This window comes from Thunnus maccoyii, chromosome 10, assembly GCF_910596095.1.
Source record: "Thunnus maccoyii chromosome 10, fThuMac1.1, whole genome shotgun sequence".
In the NCBI taxonomy this organism is placed as follows: Eukaryota; Metazoa; Chordata; class Actinopteri; order Scombriformes; family Scombridae; genus Thunnus; species Thunnus maccoyii.
Window position 1 is genome coordinate 19,472,162 of NC_056542.1, and position 19,809 is coordinate 19,491,970.

The 19,809-nt window shown below is 37.7% G+C and overlaps 2 protein-coding genes across 9 annotated transcripts; both read left to right on the forward strand.

Annotated features, from left to right (window-relative positions):
* Positions 1–4,471: 4,471 nt before the first annotated feature.
* Positions 4,472–9,887, forward strand: LOC121905303 (myelin-associated glycoprotein-like). The gene is made up of 13 exons (XM_042423481.1): positions 4,472–4,724; positions 5,080–5,155; positions 5,262–5,657; positions 5,762–6,058; positions 6,404–6,503; positions 6,672–6,707; positions 7,139–7,171; positions 7,295–7,336; positions 7,581–7,607; positions 7,838–7,873; positions 7,973–8,044; positions 8,173–8,200; positions 8,297–9,887. The coding sequence occupies exons 2-13, from the start codon at positions 5,110–5,112 to the stop codon at positions 8,357–8,359; spliced, it is 1,176 nt and encodes a 391-aa protein (XP_042279415.1). The 5' UTR covers positions 4,472–4,724; positions 5,080–5,109; the 3' UTR covers positions 8,360–9,887.
* LOC121905273 lies at positions 9,157–18,147 on the forward strand. Of its 8 annotated transcripts, none has more exons than XM_042423420.1 (19): positions 9,157–9,188; positions 11,358–11,402; positions 11,516–11,899; positions 11,991–12,275; positions 12,360–12,656; positions 12,756–13,133; positions 13,229–13,516; positions 13,606–13,899; positions 13,995–14,039; positions 14,139–14,477; positions 14,587–14,883; positions 14,990–15,104; positions 15,265–15,312; positions 16,637–16,663; positions 16,863–16,889; positions 16,966–17,013; positions 17,330–17,392; positions 17,500–17,548; positions 17,991–18,147. In XM_042423420.1, the coding sequence occupies exons 2-19, from the start codon at positions 11,366–11,368 to the stop codon at positions 18,015–18,017; spliced, it is 3,048 nt and encodes a 1,015-aa protein (XP_042279354.1). In that variant the 5' UTR covers positions 9,157–9,188; positions 11,358–11,365; the 3' UTR covers positions 18,018–18,147. The 8 variants fall into 8 exon arrangements, 4 of the variants coding, with proteins under 4 accessions (XP_042279354.1, XP_042279355.1, XP_042279356.1 ...); XM_042423421.1 differs by having other exon boundaries at positions 16,969–17,013; XM_042423422.1 differs by lacking the exon at positions 16,966–17,013.
* The last annotated feature ends 1,662 nt before the right edge of the window (positions 18,148–19,809 follow it).

Genomic DNA, 19,809 nt, shown 5'->3' on the forward strand with positions numbered 1-19,809 from the left:
ATACTTAACATGGTTTCAAAGTTGTAATAAGTCATATTATAAATGTGGAGAAATTGAATTTTTGACCTACAGTTTGGGTTTCTATTTACAATCTGGTTTCTTTTTTTTATAGCGTGTCTCAAAAATGCTGATGAAGGGCTTGATCCCAGGAGGAAACAAAAGCAGCAGTGGTCTCCACCTGAGGTTGCAGCAGCGCTGAGACATTTCAAAGGTCTCATCAACAACGAGAAACTAGCGACAGTGATTGAGTGTCAGCAGTGCAAGACTGCTGAGCATCCTGCTCTAGCCAATCGCACAGTTCAAAACATAAGAGACTTTGTCAGCAATCGTGGCATATCCTTAAAGAAGAAAAGTGGTGACTGAACAGCCGCCATTTTTGTTTTCATTTGTGAAGATCTCCTTATAGTTAAAGCTAAAGGTTTATATCTGAATTATAGAATTGTCATGCTCTGACAAAAAACACAATTAAATTTAAGGCCTTGTTCACTGACTTCTGCATGTGGTTTAATTTCCTTATCTATCATCTATCCATTACAAGGCTGTACCTGATGTAGATAACCAGTTCACATAAAAAGCATCACGTGTTTTAGTAACATGCCAGTATTAGCCCTTTGTTATAAAATGGTCCTCACAGATCAGGTATGTCTTTCCATTTCTCAGTGCTGTTGTGTAAAACAATTTGTCCTCATATATTAGGTGTGTCCTTTTAATGCACACTGCCTTCATTTCAGTGTTTGTGTGAAGCCAAGTTCCATTAAGTCATGATAGACCCTTCAAGTCACTTCAGTGACACGTTTGTGTGTGTGTATATAACCACTGTCCTTATAAACTGACTAGGTCCTTATAGTTTCCATTTTTGTGATAGGCGGGGCTTATGCACCTAATTATCTATGTCCTTACAAGGATGCGTGTTGTCAGGTTGTTATATTTTCAGTTGCTTTGTGTGTATTCAACTTTTGAAGTGAGATTCTGGTAGTATGGCTCAAAATAGATTTTTTGATACTGACCACGTCTTTGTGGAGCAAGTGGAAAGGGGGGTCCATCTAATACAGCAAAAAACTTGTTTGAAAAAAATGTCCTTGTAATACATAAAGGCGGGTATGTGTGTGTGTAAAATAAAACTGGTGGCCTCTGTCTTCCAGTATATCTTCCAGTATATCTGCATATCGTGTGTTTCCACCAAGTGACTACAGGTCACAAACAGCTCTTTGTGTTTGACTGTTATTCTGTTTAAAGTCATGAAGCCATTGCGCTTCCACAGAGGTAGTTGGCAGGAAGAACTGAGACACATATAGTTGAAGTCAATGCAATTTACAAGCATTTTGAAACCCCATGCCACGGCCAGTTGGAGTGTGATTAGAGTGCCAGTGATTTCAGCTTATTGGGAGGACTGGGAGCCCAGCTGGAACTACCTGTGGGCAATATTTGTTTGCAGTAGTGGAAGTAGTCAAGTAGTTTTCATTGGGCCAAAAGTTCATCTTGGTGCCATGATGTTGGCAAGGTGTTGGTAGTTATGTGTGATATTTTGCTAACCTCAGTTGCTTTTGGTTGGTCAGGTGGGACACTGCATGCAAAGGTTCTGGTCCCAAGAACATAGCATTGAGCTTCAGTATTTTGGGGAACCAGGGAAAACAAAAATGTATCACTTCTCTTCATCAAATAAAACATTAAAATGTTTACCATTATGATCATTTTTATACCTTAATAGGGCAAAATATCCTGGGAGATACAATCACAAATCCAAAATATACAAAATATTTAAAAAAAAAAAAAAAAAAAAAGTGTGACAATGCTTTACTTAGGTGCAAATGAGATAAGTAATAATTTTTTACAACTCATTTTCCACTCTTGCCTGTTTAAGGGTTATTGCTCTTTTTACTGTAGTTTCTAAACAAACTACAGTAACCACTGTCTACAGGGACAAAGGAAAATGTCACCCAGTGCAACGGTGTGGTTTGATTTGTTTTTAGTTTTTGGACAGCTCAAGGGAAAAGGCTACACAAGGGAGCCACAATAGGCCCATTCTAAGACAATAGATCTAGTAGAAAAAATAGGAAAAAAGGAAGGAATGAAGAATAGGGATAGGATAGGGACAGACCTTCATGTCTCCAATATCTGACATGCAGGAGAAAATAAAAAATAAAAAAGATGATTTGAAATGCTTAGAGCTTACTCTTACTCTCAATGTTGAATTATGGTTTAAGAACTTTCTATGATTATGTTGATTAATGTTAAAAATCTCTTTTATAATCATGTGTCTTAGAATGACTATATGAAGAGTTGACCATAAATGTACTGTTCAGTGAAAATGAAACTCTTAATGATGGGAAAGTACGGGGGACTTGGGAGCAGATAGACAATCACAAGGAGGCTAAGTGTAGAAGAGGGTAGTGGAAAAAGGAAGTAGCAAAATAGAATGGCACAATTTGTATTTTTATGTCATGACTCACAACGGTGTCAGTTTTCAGTTTTCTTCTTTCTCAGTGACTTTAAGTGTAACATGCTGATTGGCTGTTTACAGTTTGGCATCTTAAAATGATCAGTTAAATAATTTGGTGCATGATTTTCAGTCCACAAGCCATTATTAACGTTATTATTTATCCATATGCTTTTCCTGCTTTGACAAGTCAAAATGTCTGCTGTGAAAGGGTCCATTCTTTCTGCAACTCAGTCTCCCAAAGATTACGTTTTTAAAGGCTACAACTGGGTTATGTTTCACATCAACGTAATGAAGAAATTTTGTTAACCAGCATATCTGGCAAGTCAATGTACTGAATGTTCTGGATATTGAAACTGTTATAGTAAAAGAAGATCTGTCATTAAGTGTTTTACTCTGTATCTTTACAAACAGGTTAATAGGGATGGTAGTGTGAAAGGCTTTCGTAAGAAGATGTTTAATTTGTCTAATTTGGCACATATTTTGTAGGTAAATGGGGACATATTTTTGTTCGGTGCACTTGATGTTACTCACTTCTCTGTTGAAAAGTCCCTGGTGGTTTGATTGGGGCCGTCACCCTTGGAGCAACTGCCTCTCATGCTATGCTTTTTGGTGAAATGCTGCCCAGCAAATACTCTCTGGCCAGGGACCTCCTCGCCACGTAGCCGGGGCTGAAGCCAAAGCCGCAGCATCTGTTGACAGGTGGAGCCCCACCTGTCAACAGATGCTTCAGTTGGGTTTAAAATAACCCCTTGAGCAGTAATGTTGACCAAAAATGGCCCCATTGACTAGTGATAGCGGATTATCCAAAGTGAATCCCAGTTGTCTCCAATAAGAGTCTGTATAACTACCCTTTGTAAAAATAGTAACTATGAGTATGTGCACTCCAGTATCTATATAGAGGGAGAGAGGTCTTGCTAGTAAGCCCTCTCTTCATCGAGCCACCATTTCAGGCCTGCCCAAAAAATCCTGAACACAGAAATGGAGAAAAACAGTTTAGCATTCTAACTCCACAATTCAGTAATACATGGTTCAGTCTTTCCACGTGTTTTCAGCAATTATTTTCCTAACATGTATAATGTGTTTAAAAGTGTGTGTTTAATGTGTTTCTTTTACATGGAGTTTAATACATGACATTTATGTGCCAGAGGGTCCAACCACAGACTTCATGTCTGGGGACCCCAGGTCATATAGAATTCCTTCAAAAGTTTAAGGTACCACTTACACCTCAAAAATATGCCAAGAGCATCATGCAGTGAGATTTTTTGAAGGGGCACAGTTTCACAATGTATATATTAATGTTCCCACCAAATCACGTTGTTACCAGTAATTATCTGCTTTGGCTTCTATGTTTATTGCAATTCTATCAGTAACTATAATTGAATGACACTTATTATTAATGCTATATTGCATTTAATTACAATATTAAACAAGAAAATGCTGGCAAAAAGGCTTTAAACTCAAGAATAACATTAGCTGGTTAACATATAGTGATGTGAGCTCACAAACCACTGTTTTTACTTACACTATTTAGCTCTTGATCATTATTATTGTTGCTCGCTGATGAAACCAAACAGCACATTAACACAATCACCTCATCAAATAAGAAGAAGGCTATTAGAACAATTGCTCTGTTTTGATATATTTATTTATTTATTCATTTATTATCCCTGGTTTATATAATTGTTAATGGCTTTTATGTTTGAATAAAGTTATTAAACAAAAATCAAATGCCCTGTGTACCATTTCTGTAATGTTCTGAAGCCAACTTTCACATCAGGCCAGCTATGCAGAGATGAGAAAAGAGCCAGGGTTTTCACTTCTCTTTCTGTCACTTTTCACATGAACAACCCAGTATGAAACTGTCTTCCAGGAAAGACAGCCTGAATGTACTTATTTCCATTCTGCATTTGCAGTCTTGTTTTTTGGTTTTTTTTGTATACTTCCCTTATTTTACCTGCAATTTTGTCTGTTACCCCCAGAGGTCATATCCTCATAAATTCAATGCCACAACTCTGATATCATGTACACAGAGAAGAGTCCACCCCTTGATTTCTGCACCATTAACTCTACTGCTATTGTCTCGGTTTTCAGAGGAAGTGGCACACTCCCCACACAAAGAAACATAAAGGTATTCTTCTTGCAATTCAGCTTGCAGTTTTTTCTGTTGCCTTTAGAGTTCGTATCTTTGTCAAATCCAAAAAAGCACACCACAGGTCATCACTCTGAGGGAAGTATTTTTAGCCCGTACAAACAGCTCTGACCAGCCAGACAGCAGCTTCACCAGGTAAGATTTGGGTAGCGCTACATTATACAATGTACATTGGTCAGTATATTTTCTTTGTGCTCGGTAATAATTCAGTTGAGCAATTCTGGATATTTGGGTTTGATATATAGGCACCACCACAGGATTTTATTTATCATTGTTGTTTGTTTGGCTGACTGATTGGTTAGAAGGAATAGATAAGAGAGTGCTGGCAATTCACACAATCACGTGAAAAGGAAATATTTCTGATGAGGAATTTTAAATGGTTCATGTATCGTGTTGTTTAGGATGTGTTTCATAACTATGTTGTAACTTGTATGTGGTGATTTAATATGTTATATTTTGTTTGCGTGGATGTCACTTAAACATCCCACAGTACAACACACTTGCAACAAGTCAGAGAAGTATGGAGAACGAGACAAAGATGATGATATTCTGTCTGCTTTTGGCAGGTAACATGATTAGTTGCCCCTTTGTTTCAAATTTCTTTCCTATATACACCCCAGTTAAACTCCAGGAAGTTATTGTTTCTTTGTATCTTCTGTTACTCTCTTTCAGCTCTTTGCAGCCCTGTGTTTACTGGAGAGTGGACGGCAACTATTCCAAAAGACCTTGACGCCCTGGTTACATCCTGTGTCGTGATACCCTGTTCATTCACCCATGCTAAAGAAAGGCTGCCCCATTCCAGACTCAGGGGGAGCTGGCATAGTACAAAAAACAAAGATGACTGCATCTATCATGAGGATCAGACGCAGATCGTGGAAAACTTTCGGGGCCGCACACAGTTGTTGGGAAATTTGGGCGAAGGAAACTGCACCTTGCTAATGACTGAAATTAAAGATCATGATAATGGCCCTTTCTGTTTTCGGATTGAATTAGTACCAACAGGGACTGAAACATCCAAAATTGACAAGTTCTCCTTTGTTAACGATTGCGTCCTCTTTAAAATGATCAGTATGTCACAAACTTTCCAACAATTCTTAAATCCATACCAGTTTTCTATGTAACAACAATGTACCTCTTTCTTTATCTCTGCCTTGTCCTTTTTTCATTCATAGCTGAACCTCCAAAACCAACTCTGATTCACCCAAAGACAGCAGTTCAAGGTCGTCCCTACACCATCACCTGTTCAGTCCGCCATACCTGCCCCTCCCATATACCTAAACTCACATGGAGCAGAGGCACTGCAGATGATATCAATGAACTTCACAGAGAAATTCATGGTGGCTTCTGGGAGGTTCAGTCCACTCTGATTGTCATCCCTGAGGAGAAGGACGACCACACAGACATCACCTGCACAGCCAAATTTAATGGACCGAAGACATCCACTGAAAAAATGACACTTTATATAAAACGTAAGATCTCATTTGTTCATTTGTCCAATAGAGAATATTTGTGAATCTTTTAAGCTTAATAGTGGGAGTGGTCATATTGAAGGTTACATTGGTCCATGATGACAGAGTCCTGCTGCTATTTATTACATGAACAGTCGATCATTGGCTTAATAAGCATGACACTGAGGATACTGATATCAGCTTTAGTGTAGCTCATCATAATATCCACATATAATCTCATACTAACATTAGCTGTATTGAATTTTTAGAATGTCTATTATTTTGAAGCATATACTGGATGTTGTCTCTGCTCTGTTTGTGCAATAAAGGATGAATTGCTCATATATGAATTCTGTCTGTTTGCAGGTAAAGAAAACTATAACCACATCATCATTCCTGCAGTAGTAGGGATCGGCACTGCTGTGATCTTTGGAGGCCTCTGCATTTTCATGATGAAAAAATACAAGTGAGTTAATTCATTTTACAGACATAAACTGATAGCAAGAGCACATCAGATCAGCAATAGCATCTCTCCTCTCAACCCTGTTTCATTTTTAACACATGAAAGTTTGTGAAGTTTATGTTCAGTATGTGCTCCACAATAAAAAGTAATTTTTTTTCCTGTCTGCTCAAGGAATCGCATTGCAGAGCTCCAAAATCAGGAAGGCAGGTAAGTACAAAAAGGTTGTAGATCAGATTCCATTTGTAGTCTACACTGATATCTACCATCAGACGTCACTATAAAGTCCCCCTGACCAAAAAAAAAGAAACACTGGAACTCCTTCATTCCCACTGCCATAGGCATTTTAAACAAACCTTGAAACAACAATGAACTCTTACATATGCACTATGCCACTTTGCACACACAAGTACCATGTTTTTTATTCTGTCAAAGTAATTTGTGTTGTATATTTTATTTTGTTTTAGGTATAGGTATTGTATATTTTAGTAGAGTTTTGTACAGTACGCTGTATGCTGAACCACGTCTAAGACAATTTTCTGTCACAACAGACAATAGTTTTCTGAATCTGAAATCTGAAGCTGAATCTGAATATCTTTATTTTCTGTGATTACTTTAATGTTATTTTCTGTCACATTTAGCATGTGGAACCGGCTTTCCAGGATGTCTCGCAGGTGAGAGAAAACTGTGATTTTGGAGTCTTTTTCTTTTTTCATCCTTAAGAGTTGCCAAGGACAGTGTTATCTTAGTAACTTAGTAACTTTAATAATGACACATTTGATCTGTGGAAATTTCAGGATTCGTTCTGATGGCCCAGGACCATCTCATACTGATCGAAGGCAAGAGGCATTTTAATGTCTTTATCTCTCTAAGTGCGGTACAGAATGTAATTTTATTGACTCATTTTGTACTGTCCCTTCTGCAGCTTTGTACAGACCACAGAATGGTGGTCCCTCTGTGATTTGCATACAAGTGCAGAAGTGTAGTGCAGTTTTTATTTGGTTTAAGGAAGGATAAGATCTTTGCTTTTATTTATATGCCTCACATCATTTGCTTACTTTCTGTTCTCTTTTTTTTGTGCAGAAGATCTATTTGGAGCAGATTTTCGAGGTAAGACATGAAAAACTTTGATGGTAGCACGCTCGCTTCAACTGAGAAGTTTCACAAGTTTCTTCATTGCTTGGTAGTTTTTACAGTTCAAACACACTTGAAGAAACTTTTTTTGTTCTGTTGAAAGTACATCTCTGTATTTTATTCTCTGCATTAATATGTTAATTCTTTTTACTACATTATATACAAAAAAAAAAAAAAAAAAAACAATAAATCTACTTCTTTTACAGAAGGCCTAATGCTGACAGGTCAGATTTGGATCATATGTAAGTGTGTTTTAAAAAAAAAAAAAAAAAAAAGTAAAGAATTTTTAATAGCTAATTGTTTTTTTGTAATTATGTAGTGGAATACATTTTAACCCACAGGCCCAATAACGAAAGTTCAAAATCCGGTGCCTACCAGAAAACCTCCAAGCCTCGTTTCCCATCCCCCAAAAGGTACCTGGCTCACTTCTCTTGAACCTTGGCAAAATATAGACATCATATACAGCAAAAATTGGGTTTTTTTCTAATGCCATTCTTTTTCTCTGTCTTTTTGTGTTGTTGCTGTTGTTAATGGGCCTCAGCCAGCCAAAATCCTACAATTACAAAGAGGTATTGGTGAACTACCAATTATTTCTATTCAAAAATGATATACAATACACTGGCACTATCGACATATGTCACACTAATAACTTTTATCTCCCACAGGACCTTGATGATGGTGATGATTACATAAATACTGCCGACCTCAACGTGTATGGAAACCTCTGAAAAAAGAAAAGCATTTGTACCCACAGCAACCAACAAACCAATCATGCTTACAATGATCATTTGTATTAAGTCCATTTACTGCTAGCAGTTTTGTTCTCTTCCATTAATTATAATAATAACTTTATTTGTATAGCACCTTTCATACAAAAAAAATGCAGCTCAAAGTACTTCACAGCAAAGGAAATTACACACACAAAGTAATTTACATTAAGCACAATATATCTAATTCTGTCACTGTAACTTTATGTTTAAATATACAATATTATATATAGAATGTTTTTGAATGGCTGCCATTATGTTTCTGCATAACTGTAAGTATGCCATGTTTAGGCATGGTGTCACCAATGTTGGTCCTAATCAAAATGCCACAGTGATTTTGAATTAAATAATCTGATAATAAGATGAGGAGATTGATACCACTCTTCTGGCTGTCTGTTAAATGTAAGGCCACAGCCAGCATCTTAGCCAACAAGCACATCTTACACTCATTGTTAACATGCTGTTAATTAGATATATTTTAAAGAGCTGGAAGGCAGTTAGCTGTTTACAGCTGTTTTTATGCTTGGCTGAGCTCCATTAATATCTATTTGCTAGTGCTAATGCTAGTGTATTTTATATTTCACAATCATTTGCAAGAATGTTTCCATGTACTAGCAATGTAAACCAAGTTTGGTCAGATACATGGATTTCATTATAGAATTTAAAAACCCTCCTTGTGGCAAATATCCTCCACCCACGTTTTTGGGGAAGTTAGGCTACTTAAAATGATGCGTGGCCAGGGACTTTTGCTAAAGGTGGTGGAACTCTTCATAAACATTCAACTCTAGTGGTAAGTCATTTTAGTCTTTTAAAAAAAGCTACATAAAAGAAAATTTTCAGCATTCTTAAAGTGTTATTAGTTAATATGCTGAAACACTGTATTTTAAAGCATTTGATCAAATTCATGTATCTATTTTTTTGTGATATCATTGCTTCTGCATAGTGACAAAAAGTAGCACAGACTGGTTTTTATTAGAAATCTGACACAGTTTAGACTAAATTTAAGCGCAGCCAAGCTCAAGAAATCACAGACTTGCATGTTACAAAAATATCTGTCTCTGTCTTACAATTCAAAAACAAAATGTAAAATTCTGATTCCTGTGGGGGAGAAATGCACAAAATAATATTTCTTAATAGCCTGAGATCATTTTGCTTGTAACCATGAGTGTCTCAGGAGTTTTCTCTTCCTGTTTTTCTTTTTTATACCATATTGCCTATAGCAATAACTGGCCTGAACTTAGAACACTCAAATTTTAAGTAAAGCAGTTTAACCGCTTTAGAAAGAAGTGAAATTATCTCAGTCTATTTACAAAATTGGTGTATGTTTTTAGATGTAACATAATGTGGTTTGTTTTTTTTAAGTGCCTTTAGATTGTGTGTTTTCTATGGCATTTCTGTGATAAAAAACAAAAACAAAACATGTATCTCATTATGTTATTTGCTGTTATGTTATTTGTTATTAATATACTTAATATACTGTTTGTCTGCACATCTTTGTCATTGCTGCCTATATTTACCAGTATGTTTAAATCATTAAATCATCATGTTTACCTATTAAAATATGTTTAATTAAATTAAGAATAAAGAAATAAAGAGATTAAATGTGATTTTTTTTTTCAGTACATGTACATAATGTAGCAGGCAGGCGCTGTGTTATTGTGTTATTACTATTTTACAAGCGGTCCATACAAAATCATTTGTGCTGTTCATGTACACACCTGCTGTAACATGCATGTGTGATCTCCCTTTTTAGTATGAGGTTTTTCATTGTTTTTTGGACTTTTTTTCTGTCACAAAAAACCCGTTCTGGTTGAATAGTCAACGGGGCCCTTAAAATGATTCTTCTCCAAAATCAATGTACAAAGAGGAACTCTCTGTAGTCTTGAAAGGTGGCTTTTGGACCTTAACACATACAAGCAAGGATACTTTGGCTTGTACTGCTTTAGCCGCGTTTCCATCAAAAGTCTCAGGGCAGGGACTAGTGTCTAGAATTTGACTGCCCTAGCCGGGGCTGTTTCTGGGCATTTTAGTGCCCTTGGTGAGATGTCTGGCGCCTCTGAGGTAATCAATCCTTTCATTATATTTTGAATTTATTATTAGGACAGCCCCTTGAGATGCAGCATCTCATTTTCAAGGGGTTCCTAAAAACAAAAAATACAAAATATAACACATACATACAGAGACATTGTTACATAATAAACATACATCCTGAAGCGATGGAAAGCGGTAATAGATCTAAGAGAACGAGGAAGATTATTTCAGAATATTTTCTGTCATTTCTGTACTGTGGTGCAAGTATTTTCTGTATGAGACTTTCACTTCTGGCTCCTCTGGCCACAATATTTATTTTAATTCAGTTTTTCCCCTCATTATACAACCTACACAGCGCACTTCAGGCATGCATTAAAATTAGTAAAGTAACTTAGATATGTTTTACAGCAGAATTACATATTAAGATAATTAAGAAACGTGCTTGTTTTCCTCTATTGTCCTATTTATAAATATAATATCTAAGTATCATAAAGTATCTTCGACAATATCCACACAGAGGATCTCAGTGTGAATCTGTTGCGGCAGGATGGTCTAAACAGGATTTCGACAGACAGGAACTGACTTCTGCATCAACAAAATACTGAAGTTTTCTGCCAGCTGCAGCACTTTATGTGGTCGCTCACTGCTGTTGCTTTCATATTATTTAACTGTTTTTATTTGATGCTCCTTAGTTCAGTGATTCACAATGCTGTGCCTTCAGTGTTTCAGCGGGTGATTTTGACAGGTGTCATTCCGGGAACAAACAGCTTTTTAATTGTTTTTAGGGTGAAATCTGTCTTTTCTGGAGAAGGCACTTCTGAGAAATATGAAAAAGGAACCACAGATGTGTATCCTAAGAATATGTTTTATTTCTGGGTGTAAACTTTCAATGCATAATACTAAGATGGACATTTCTCATATGTTTTAGGTCATAAGATGTCTGGCCATTTCCTCCTGAGCTTCTGTGTTCTAGGTACTACAACTTTGTAGTGTGCTGTTCTCTCTAACTTTTGTTTATCAGACATATAAAAACTGACCTGGTCTTCACATTTGTAATTCTCTCTTTGCATAATGGTCCTCTTGCAGGATACCTTTTCAGCAATGTCAGGGCTTGGGTTGTAAAGATGCCAAGCCATATCAAAGGGATGAAGGGTTCCTGCCTTGTCATCCCTTGCACATTTGACTACTATCAATACCCACCCATGAGACCAGACCGTGTGGTTTGGTACCAGTATGTGAACCGCGGATATCCTTTGGTTTATGACAATTGGTATCCAAATGCTGTCATTTGGATATTTAACGGCAAAACAAGTAAATATCCCTCTACATATGGCAAAGACTGCAGTCTTCAAATCAACCCAGTGGATTGGCATCACCACAGACAGAAGATCTACCCCTGGGTAGATCCAGAGAATGTTGGGAAGAGTACCTACCGATTCTATGATACAACTGTAACAATTGAAGTAGTGGGTAAGTTGTCAGGGTGAGCTCATAAAAAATTAAAAATTTAGGTGGATTATATTTATTTTCATTAACACATCTTCACATTTTCTTTGTAAAGACAGGGCAGAGGAACCAGAAATTATGATCTCTGGAGACATGAAGGTGGGACAGTCTGTGACAGTGCAATGCAGTGTTTATCACACCTGTCCCACATATCCACCAAAGCTGAGTCTCAACATCCCAGGACGCACCCGTCTCACTCATAGTTCCCTGTCTGATGGCACATCCAAAACCACCTTGACAATCAAGCTGAACATAGTGAGAGACCAGCAAACTGTGGAGTGTGACGTTCGACACACTGGTGGTCGCACTGCAAAAGCGTCTCGAACCTTTTATGCTCAGTGTAAGTGATGGGTGTGCAAAAATAAAACCAGTTTTCCTTTAATGTTGACCTGAAAATTTAAACCTTTTACCTTTTATATCTCAGGCTCCATTTTACCACTGACTATCAGCGATACATCAGAAGAATTTCTTGAGGGATATCCCAAAAAAATAACCTGCACTTCCTCATACACATGCTCTCAACATAAACCAACTCTCACATGGAACGATGGTAGCATGCCAGCCTCCACTACTGACATCAAGAGTGGAAATGCTCAGTGGCAAACTGTCTCCACGCTGACATTCACAGCATCAACTAATGACCATGGAAGATCTCTGACATGCTATGCACGCTTCAATGGAGGAGAGACGCAGCAAACAAGCATTACCCTACGAGTTAAGAGTGAGTAGAAATAATAATAATCTTTAACAACTGAACTTTATTTACTTGGTTTAACAAATTGGTTCTTCACATAAAATATTTCTTTCTATTTTCTTAAAGGAAATATGCTGTCCCGGGGTTGGTCCTTCACCACCCCTGGCAGCATCACAGGTATGAGAGGTTCCTGTGTCATCATTCCTTGCAGATTCACTTACAGTACCTCTCAACCTGCTGACCTCCAAGTTATATGGTTCTTGTACCAGAGCAATGGATACCCACCTGTATTTAGCCAAAGACAGGATGTTATTAGTAAGTTTCGTGGGATAACCAGCTTGACTGGATCTGTGAGCGAGGGGAATTGTAGTCTTAAGATTGAGAGCCTAGAGATGTCACACAACCAGGAGAGACTTTATCCATGGGTGGATAAGAACCCAATTACCTCCTACCACACCCAAGGTTTCACATTTTATGATAAAACGACTCAACTTATTGTTTCAGGTAAGTATCTGGGTGCATGTTCTCCATCCTCTTATTATATTCCAAATTTCAAAAACGCAGTTATTCAAATACCTATTGATGCTTTGATTTTCTAGACCATGCCCAGGACCCACAGCTGAGTCTCAATGGTATCCCCAGGGTGGGAGAGCAGAGCACAGTGTCCTGCAGTGTGCAGCATACATGTCTCTCTCTTCCACCCATCCTGAGTCTATCTGGCATACCTGGAACCGACCATGTTATGGACACTCTGGTATCTGATGAGATTTGGGAGAGGAAAGTGGAGCGAACATGGAGTGTAACAGAGGAAAACCAGGGTGTGAAGTGTACTGTTAGTTACCATGGTGGTCAGAAAGCCACAAGTGAGCTCAAGCTCAATGTCCAATGTGAGTACAACTTGAGGCGATGTGGTATTTGAATTCAAATGAAAATGCTGTTGTTTAGAGGTCAGCATCACTTTCGCATTTCTGCTCAGGTCCGTATGACGACATCAGGATGGATGAGTGGCAAGGCGAGGCGACAGAGGGTGTGGCAAAGAGTGTGATTTGCTCTGTTTCCTACAAGTGCGAGAAAAATACACCAAACATTGTGTGGAATTACAAAGACATGCAGTATTCATTACACACTGAAGAAATCTCTAGCAACACCTACAAAACAGTGTCAAATCTAACCTTCATTGGCTCTCTAGAGGATGATGGTAAATCTTTGACCTGCACTGCTCGGTTTATCACTGGGGAGACTTCAGACTCTGTAACACTTCATATAAAAAGTGAGTTTCTACATGTCATACATTGTAGTCAATAAAAAATGGGAGAACATTAGAGGAAGATTTTATTGACAGTGCCTTGTTGTCATTTTTTCCAGAATATGAAAAACCAATTGAAGAAACAGATCCACATGAAAGAGACAGTGGGTGTACATCTCATTTAATTCATTTCATTGCCATATTACAACCCAAGTGGACTCATCTTTACAAGCAATCCAACATGGCCTTTTCTCCTTTTACAGTGTTGAGCAATCTGGCTGCTGACGTTCCTTTCAGATTCACCGCCCTAACCCGCTCCTGTGTGGTGATTCCCTGCAGCTTCGAGCACCACGAGGTTCTGCCTATGACACGTGGGATCTGGTCCAAAAAAGCCGGGGGTGTTGTCTATCATAATGGCAAGAGCAATGTGCTTGACCATTTCAAGGATCGCACCAAACTATTAGGACATCTGCAGGAGGGAAACTGCTCACTAGAGATTGATGACATCAAGCCCTTTGACAATGGGCCCTTCTGTTTCCATGCAGAGAGAGGAAACGATGGATACAAATTCAACAACAGCTGTGTTTTTATTGTTATGAAAGGTCTGGAGTCAACACTAACTATTTAGCTTAGTGAAATATGTCAAGCTATTCATCTGTTTGCTTCTAATCTAGAAAAAAAAGTACTCTTCTTTGTGTCTCATTTGCTCAGCTTCCCCAGAAAAACCAGTGATGACCCCAGTCCCAGCAGAAGTCGATGCTGGCTCTACAATCACTGTCTCGTGTTCTGTAACGCACACATGTTCCTCACATCCTCCAGTGTTCTCATGGAGTGTCCATGAACTCACCACTGAGGTCACACACACCTGGACGCCGCAAGGCATCTGGGAGACAACTTCCACAATCACTTTCACAGCTGCTGGAGGAGACGGACCCCAAGACCTAACTTGCACTGCCATGTTCTGGCGTGGAAAGCAACAAGCCAGCACAGTTAAACTGAATGTGAAGGGTTAGAGTAAAAAAATTCATCTGTCATGTTGTAATATTATCATATACTGAGTTGTGTTATTTCCTTAATACATTTGCATGAGACTCAAATGTTCCTTCATCACCAGGATCCCTGATGTACCAGTTGAGAAGAAGTCTCCCAGTAGCTACTCCAGTCTCAATTCTAGTTCTGATTATTATCACCTTAGCTGCAGTGTTTGGAGTGGTCATCTATAGGAGAAGGTAGGTGTCGATTCAGAATGTGCTGATATACTGATAAGATCAGCAATACACTGATGGTGGTACTTGTCTATTTTAGAATGCAAAAGTCAGTATTTACTAGTGTATTGGCTCTAGAGTGAAAACATGACAGATTTTTACAGTATTTTTTTCTAACCAACAGGAGGCATACTGATGATTCTATGAGACCACCTCCTCGACCAGAGAAAAGGTATGTAGTTAAAGGATAGGTTCACAATTTTTCAAGTCTGTCTTAAGACAACAGTTAGGTTCCCATATGATCACTGAAACATGTTTTGTTTGCTGTCATCATTCCTCCTGCTCATACTGACCATTAGAAGATCCACACTGTCTGTCGAGGGGAGACTCGACACACAGTGTTTTCCTGTTCAGCGGCAGTGGAACAATCGTAATAAAAAGAGTGAATTTGGCACCAAAAAGATGGTAACTTTGAAAGATATCGTCTTGATTTGACTTATTTGGATGGCTGCATTTTAGCTTCAAATAAACCTAAATACATTTTTGCACAGAAGGTACATTTTGGATTCTGGCCCCCATCACTTACATTGAAAGTGCATTATGAAGGGATCTCTTAATGGTCAGTGTGAACAGGACGAATAAATACAGCAAGAAAAACATGTGTCAATGTTAATTTGGGCAACTGACTGTTGTTTTAGGGCAGACTTGAAAATTTGTGAACTTATCCTTTAAACCCAAATGTGCAGAATGATGACATTATTGACAACTAGATTTCAGTTAGACACACTTACATCAAGGAATTTAACATTTATAACATAAATTATACAATTAGATTTGACAGAAAAGGCTTTGCTGTTTGAGAGAGGTCTCAAAGAATTGGAGAAGCATCAAGGATTCTGCTGGGAGAATTAATCCCCCTTAAAACACACTCATTAAATCAACAATACTAAAAATACAGCACATGAGAAGGAGGTTCGGGTGGTGGAGGGAATTGCGACAGAAAACAGCAACAGAGTAAAGGTACGGTTTCATTACATCTGTTCAACAAAATTTGCTGGCAGTCGGCTCTGACAAAGGACATTATGTAATGTTTCTGATACTTGCAATAAACAAATATTGATCTGAGCGATCACAAACTGTGAACAGTGTATGAGAGCATCTTCAGCAGAAGCAAATCGGAAATGGAGAGAGTATTCATCGGATGAAGGTGTAATGCGACTATACCTTAATAGTGAGAGGGTTCAGGGCCTAATGGTGGTGCATGAGTAGGCCTATGATTGGACACAACTAGTCAGCTTTACTTGAAGAGTTTACCAACTTTTATGTAAACAGTGTCACGGCTCTTGTCAATCAGATGTAATTGTCTTTTTAATAGTCAGCTGATAGCCAAACTGTTTGTGAATGAGCCAGAGATTGTGAAAAATGTAAATCAGCTAATGCTAACTGTATGCTCCACATACTGAAAACTTGATCTTAATTGTGACTGAACCCACATGTCCTGTATTTCCACCAAAAAGCATTTTAAATATCTGTTTCTGCCATTCAAACATTCACAGGAGATCGCTATGGGGTAGATTATCCAGGTAAGCTTGTTTAATAACTGCCTTTTGTTGGTCCCACATCATGCCAGATAAAAACAATGATTAACTGTAATCTATGTACAGCCTTTTAAACTTGTGTCACTTAAAATAATTCCTCTACAGGCAGCTTTCTTTACAAAGTGGCCAAATACGGTAGACCTATAGTCTTCTAGCAAATAGTAACACTTTGCTCTCCATACAGGCACTCCATTTGGAGCAGATTTTCCCGGTAAGAACACTTTTAATCCACTTTAATTCACTTTTAATCCACAATTGCCTCATGTTTACATTTCTACCCTCTTCAGTAGAGCAGATGATGGTCGCATTGGTTGGCAAGCTGAGAGAAAACCCAAGTAGGTGCTCTCAAATGTTGGTTTTAGTTTCCGCTCTCACTGTTAAAGTGGCTGTCTGTTTTAAATTGAATTGACACTGTTCTCATAGGAATTCTTCAACCTTCTGTTTAATGCAGTTACAGTAAGAAATCTTAAACATAAATTTAAAGTATCAATTACATAATTAACATTAATTACCCTTGCAGACACCAAGGCAACAGTGTGAACCTTGGTGTTGGCTATTCATACATGTTAAACTATGCTACACTGTTACATCAAACAGTCTGAAAAGCAAAGACCAAAACTAATATTGTTCATGTGGATTCCCTCCTCCTAGAAACAACACCACCACTATAAATTACGATCCTCCAATCTCCAAACGTTTTCCTTCCCCAAAGGAGTGAGTTTTAAGTCACTTCTATTTCTTTCTGTTTTAAATGCCTTTCCATTGTTCTTTATATTGTTATGTGTTATTTATTATTCCTCTTATATTTGTGTTTGATCAAGTAATCGGAGACCTCCTCGCCCTGCCAAGCCTGAGGTTAACTATGCAGTGGTGAGTGGAAATGCCCAAATCACATGTACATGAAAAGAAAATTAACTTTTGCCATTACTTTTACTTTCTGGACACAAGCTAGTCATTTCATGTTTCACCACCAACCATTAAGAATAAGACATCCAACCAATAACTCAATCGTTGGTTTTTCAACAATGCTCACCTTTCTGCAAAAAATTTTTTTTTTTTGCGTGAGAAGTGTTACAACCACAGTTTGTGCTGTTAATAACTAACATGTCAAAGCTGTTCCATAAAGAAAATGTGCCTGGTTTCCTCTGTTTACACCACACAGAAACTTTTGGTTTCATCTGACCCAAATGCTTGTTGAAAACAATGTGGTTACATGATGTTTCCTGACCTGACTTATTGCTGTTTTTCTGCAAAGCTACAGAGAACAATTTGAGATTGTAATTAATCTCAATTTTCTTCTAATTTATTGCAGGATTACCAAGTATATGGCAATATTTGAGTTCTTCAAGATATCTTGTGCTCCACGATGATGTTGCTGTTATTATTTTACATTTATATACGCCCCCCCCCCCCGCTGTGTGTTTACAGGTTTAAGTTTGGTTTTGGGTATTGATTTCTATGAGGTTTATATGTTGCTATGTATAATGTGTCAATAAAAATAATACACAAAAAAATGATTTCATATTACTTATTATTATTATTATTATTATTTCTATGAAAGGCAAAAACTTTTTTGTTCCGAGATCTCAGTTTGTTTGTTTTGTTTTGTTTTTATTGTTCTTGTTGGGACCCGAGGCTTAAGAATTGAGGTTGAAGTACACTGGGCTTGAACCTAATTGTCCTAGCTAAATTGGGTTGTCATATTGAAGTTCAATAATTCCTGTCACAAGTACAGTGTAATACTGTAAATGGAAGAACATATGCAAGGTTATTGTTCTAATAACTGAAAAGAAATAAGGTAGGAAAAAGAAAGAATAATACACTACATTTAAACATGAAGGTTTTCAGTTGTTGATGTGAGTTATTAAACGAAGGATTAAGTGATGTCATTGTGTACTATAGATTTTAACACTTTGATGCTCAGGGCCTCAAGATCAGGAACTAATGCAGGACCCAACTTAAAGCTCTTAATGTTAGGCTTTGGTGGAGCATATTCCAATATTCAAAGTTTCCTATTTCGAAATTTAAATTAATATAATTACTGCAGATCAACTGTTGTACAGTTAAGAGGCTTTTTGGACCCTTGGGGGCATAAGCCCCCATGACAGTGGTATGTTTGCCCAGTTGGTAAAGGCTTGGTCACATGAGAATTTAAACCAGTGAAAATCACTTAATTGAATCACCACAATAGATGAATGCGAGCTTTAATATGCATAAACTGAAATTTGACCCTTTGATCAATGTCAAGCCGTCTTGAAAGTATTGACCTTTGAGGGAAGGGAGAGCCAGACAATCCAAAATGGAGAAAGTTATTGTAGCTTATTAGCTGTGTACCATCCACTTTATTTAACCTCCTCTGTTGGAGTATAAACTGTTCCACAAAAGAGGCATGGTTTGCAAGACAGGAATGAGTTAAAATAACTCTAAAATAACTCTCTTGCATGAGATGACTTCCAATGCTTGGAACAAATGCCAATGAGGAGTAGACGGCCCAGTACAGACAAAATAGAAAGAACCCCAAGAGCTTTTGTGGCTGATTAGTGCTAGCATATTCCCAGCTACTTCATCAACTAGCCATACAAATAATCTCTACTTCTAAAGAACCACATATGTTATTGTGTGAAAATGCGCTGATAAAGTTCGCTGTGCCACTGGACTGGAAAATCATCTCTGTAGTTGCTATATAGTCCAAGCTTTTTTGTGATCCATAGGCCTTACTTATTCCCATTTGGCTCAGCACTTAATAATTAACACAATAACATAAATAAATATTTATATATAATATTCTTTATGCAATAGTTATGCACCTATGATACCAAGCCTTGGCTGTAAGCTATGTGTGAATGTACTGTGTCACAAATACAAACCTGTATTAACTGCCTGTTATGAAAACTTTGTCCACTTGATGGGGGTAGACTTTTGATAATTGTTTCCCATAAAGCGTTCCTCTACTCTCTTCAACTGTACTCTCAGTTTTACATGACAAAGACACAGTTAAAGATTGGGGACAGGCTGATCAATATCTGAGGACGATCTATAGATGCAGACATCATCAACAGCTATGAAAATTTTGATGGGGGGCTGTCATCTTTTACAAAAACTATGAAAACTAATACAGTACACACTCTCAA

Coding starts and splice junctions, on each gene's coding strand:
- LOC121905303 (XM_042423481.1), top strand. CDS start 5,110: ATGGAGAACGAGACAAAGATGATGATATTCTGTCTGCTTTTGGCAG. Junction 7,608..7,837: donor ATTTGGAGCAGATTTTCGAG/GTAAGACATGAA, acceptor CTTCTTTTACAG/AAGGCCTAATGCTGACAGGT. Junction 8,045..8,172: donor CGTTTCCCATCCCCCAAAAG/GTACCTGGCTCA, acceptor AATGGGCCTCAG/CCAGCCAAAATCCTACAATT.
- LOC121905273 (XM_042423420.1), top strand. CDS start 11,366: ATGTCTGGCCATTTCCTCCTGAGCTTCTGTGTTCTAG. Junction 14,884..14,989: donor AGTTAAACTGAATGTGAAGG/GTTAGAGTAAAA, acceptor CTTCATCACCAG/GATCCCTGATGTACCAGTTG. Junction 17,549..17,990: donor CTGAGGTTAACTATGCAGTG/GTGAGTGGAAAT, acceptor AATTTATTGCAG/GATTACCAAGTATATGGCAA.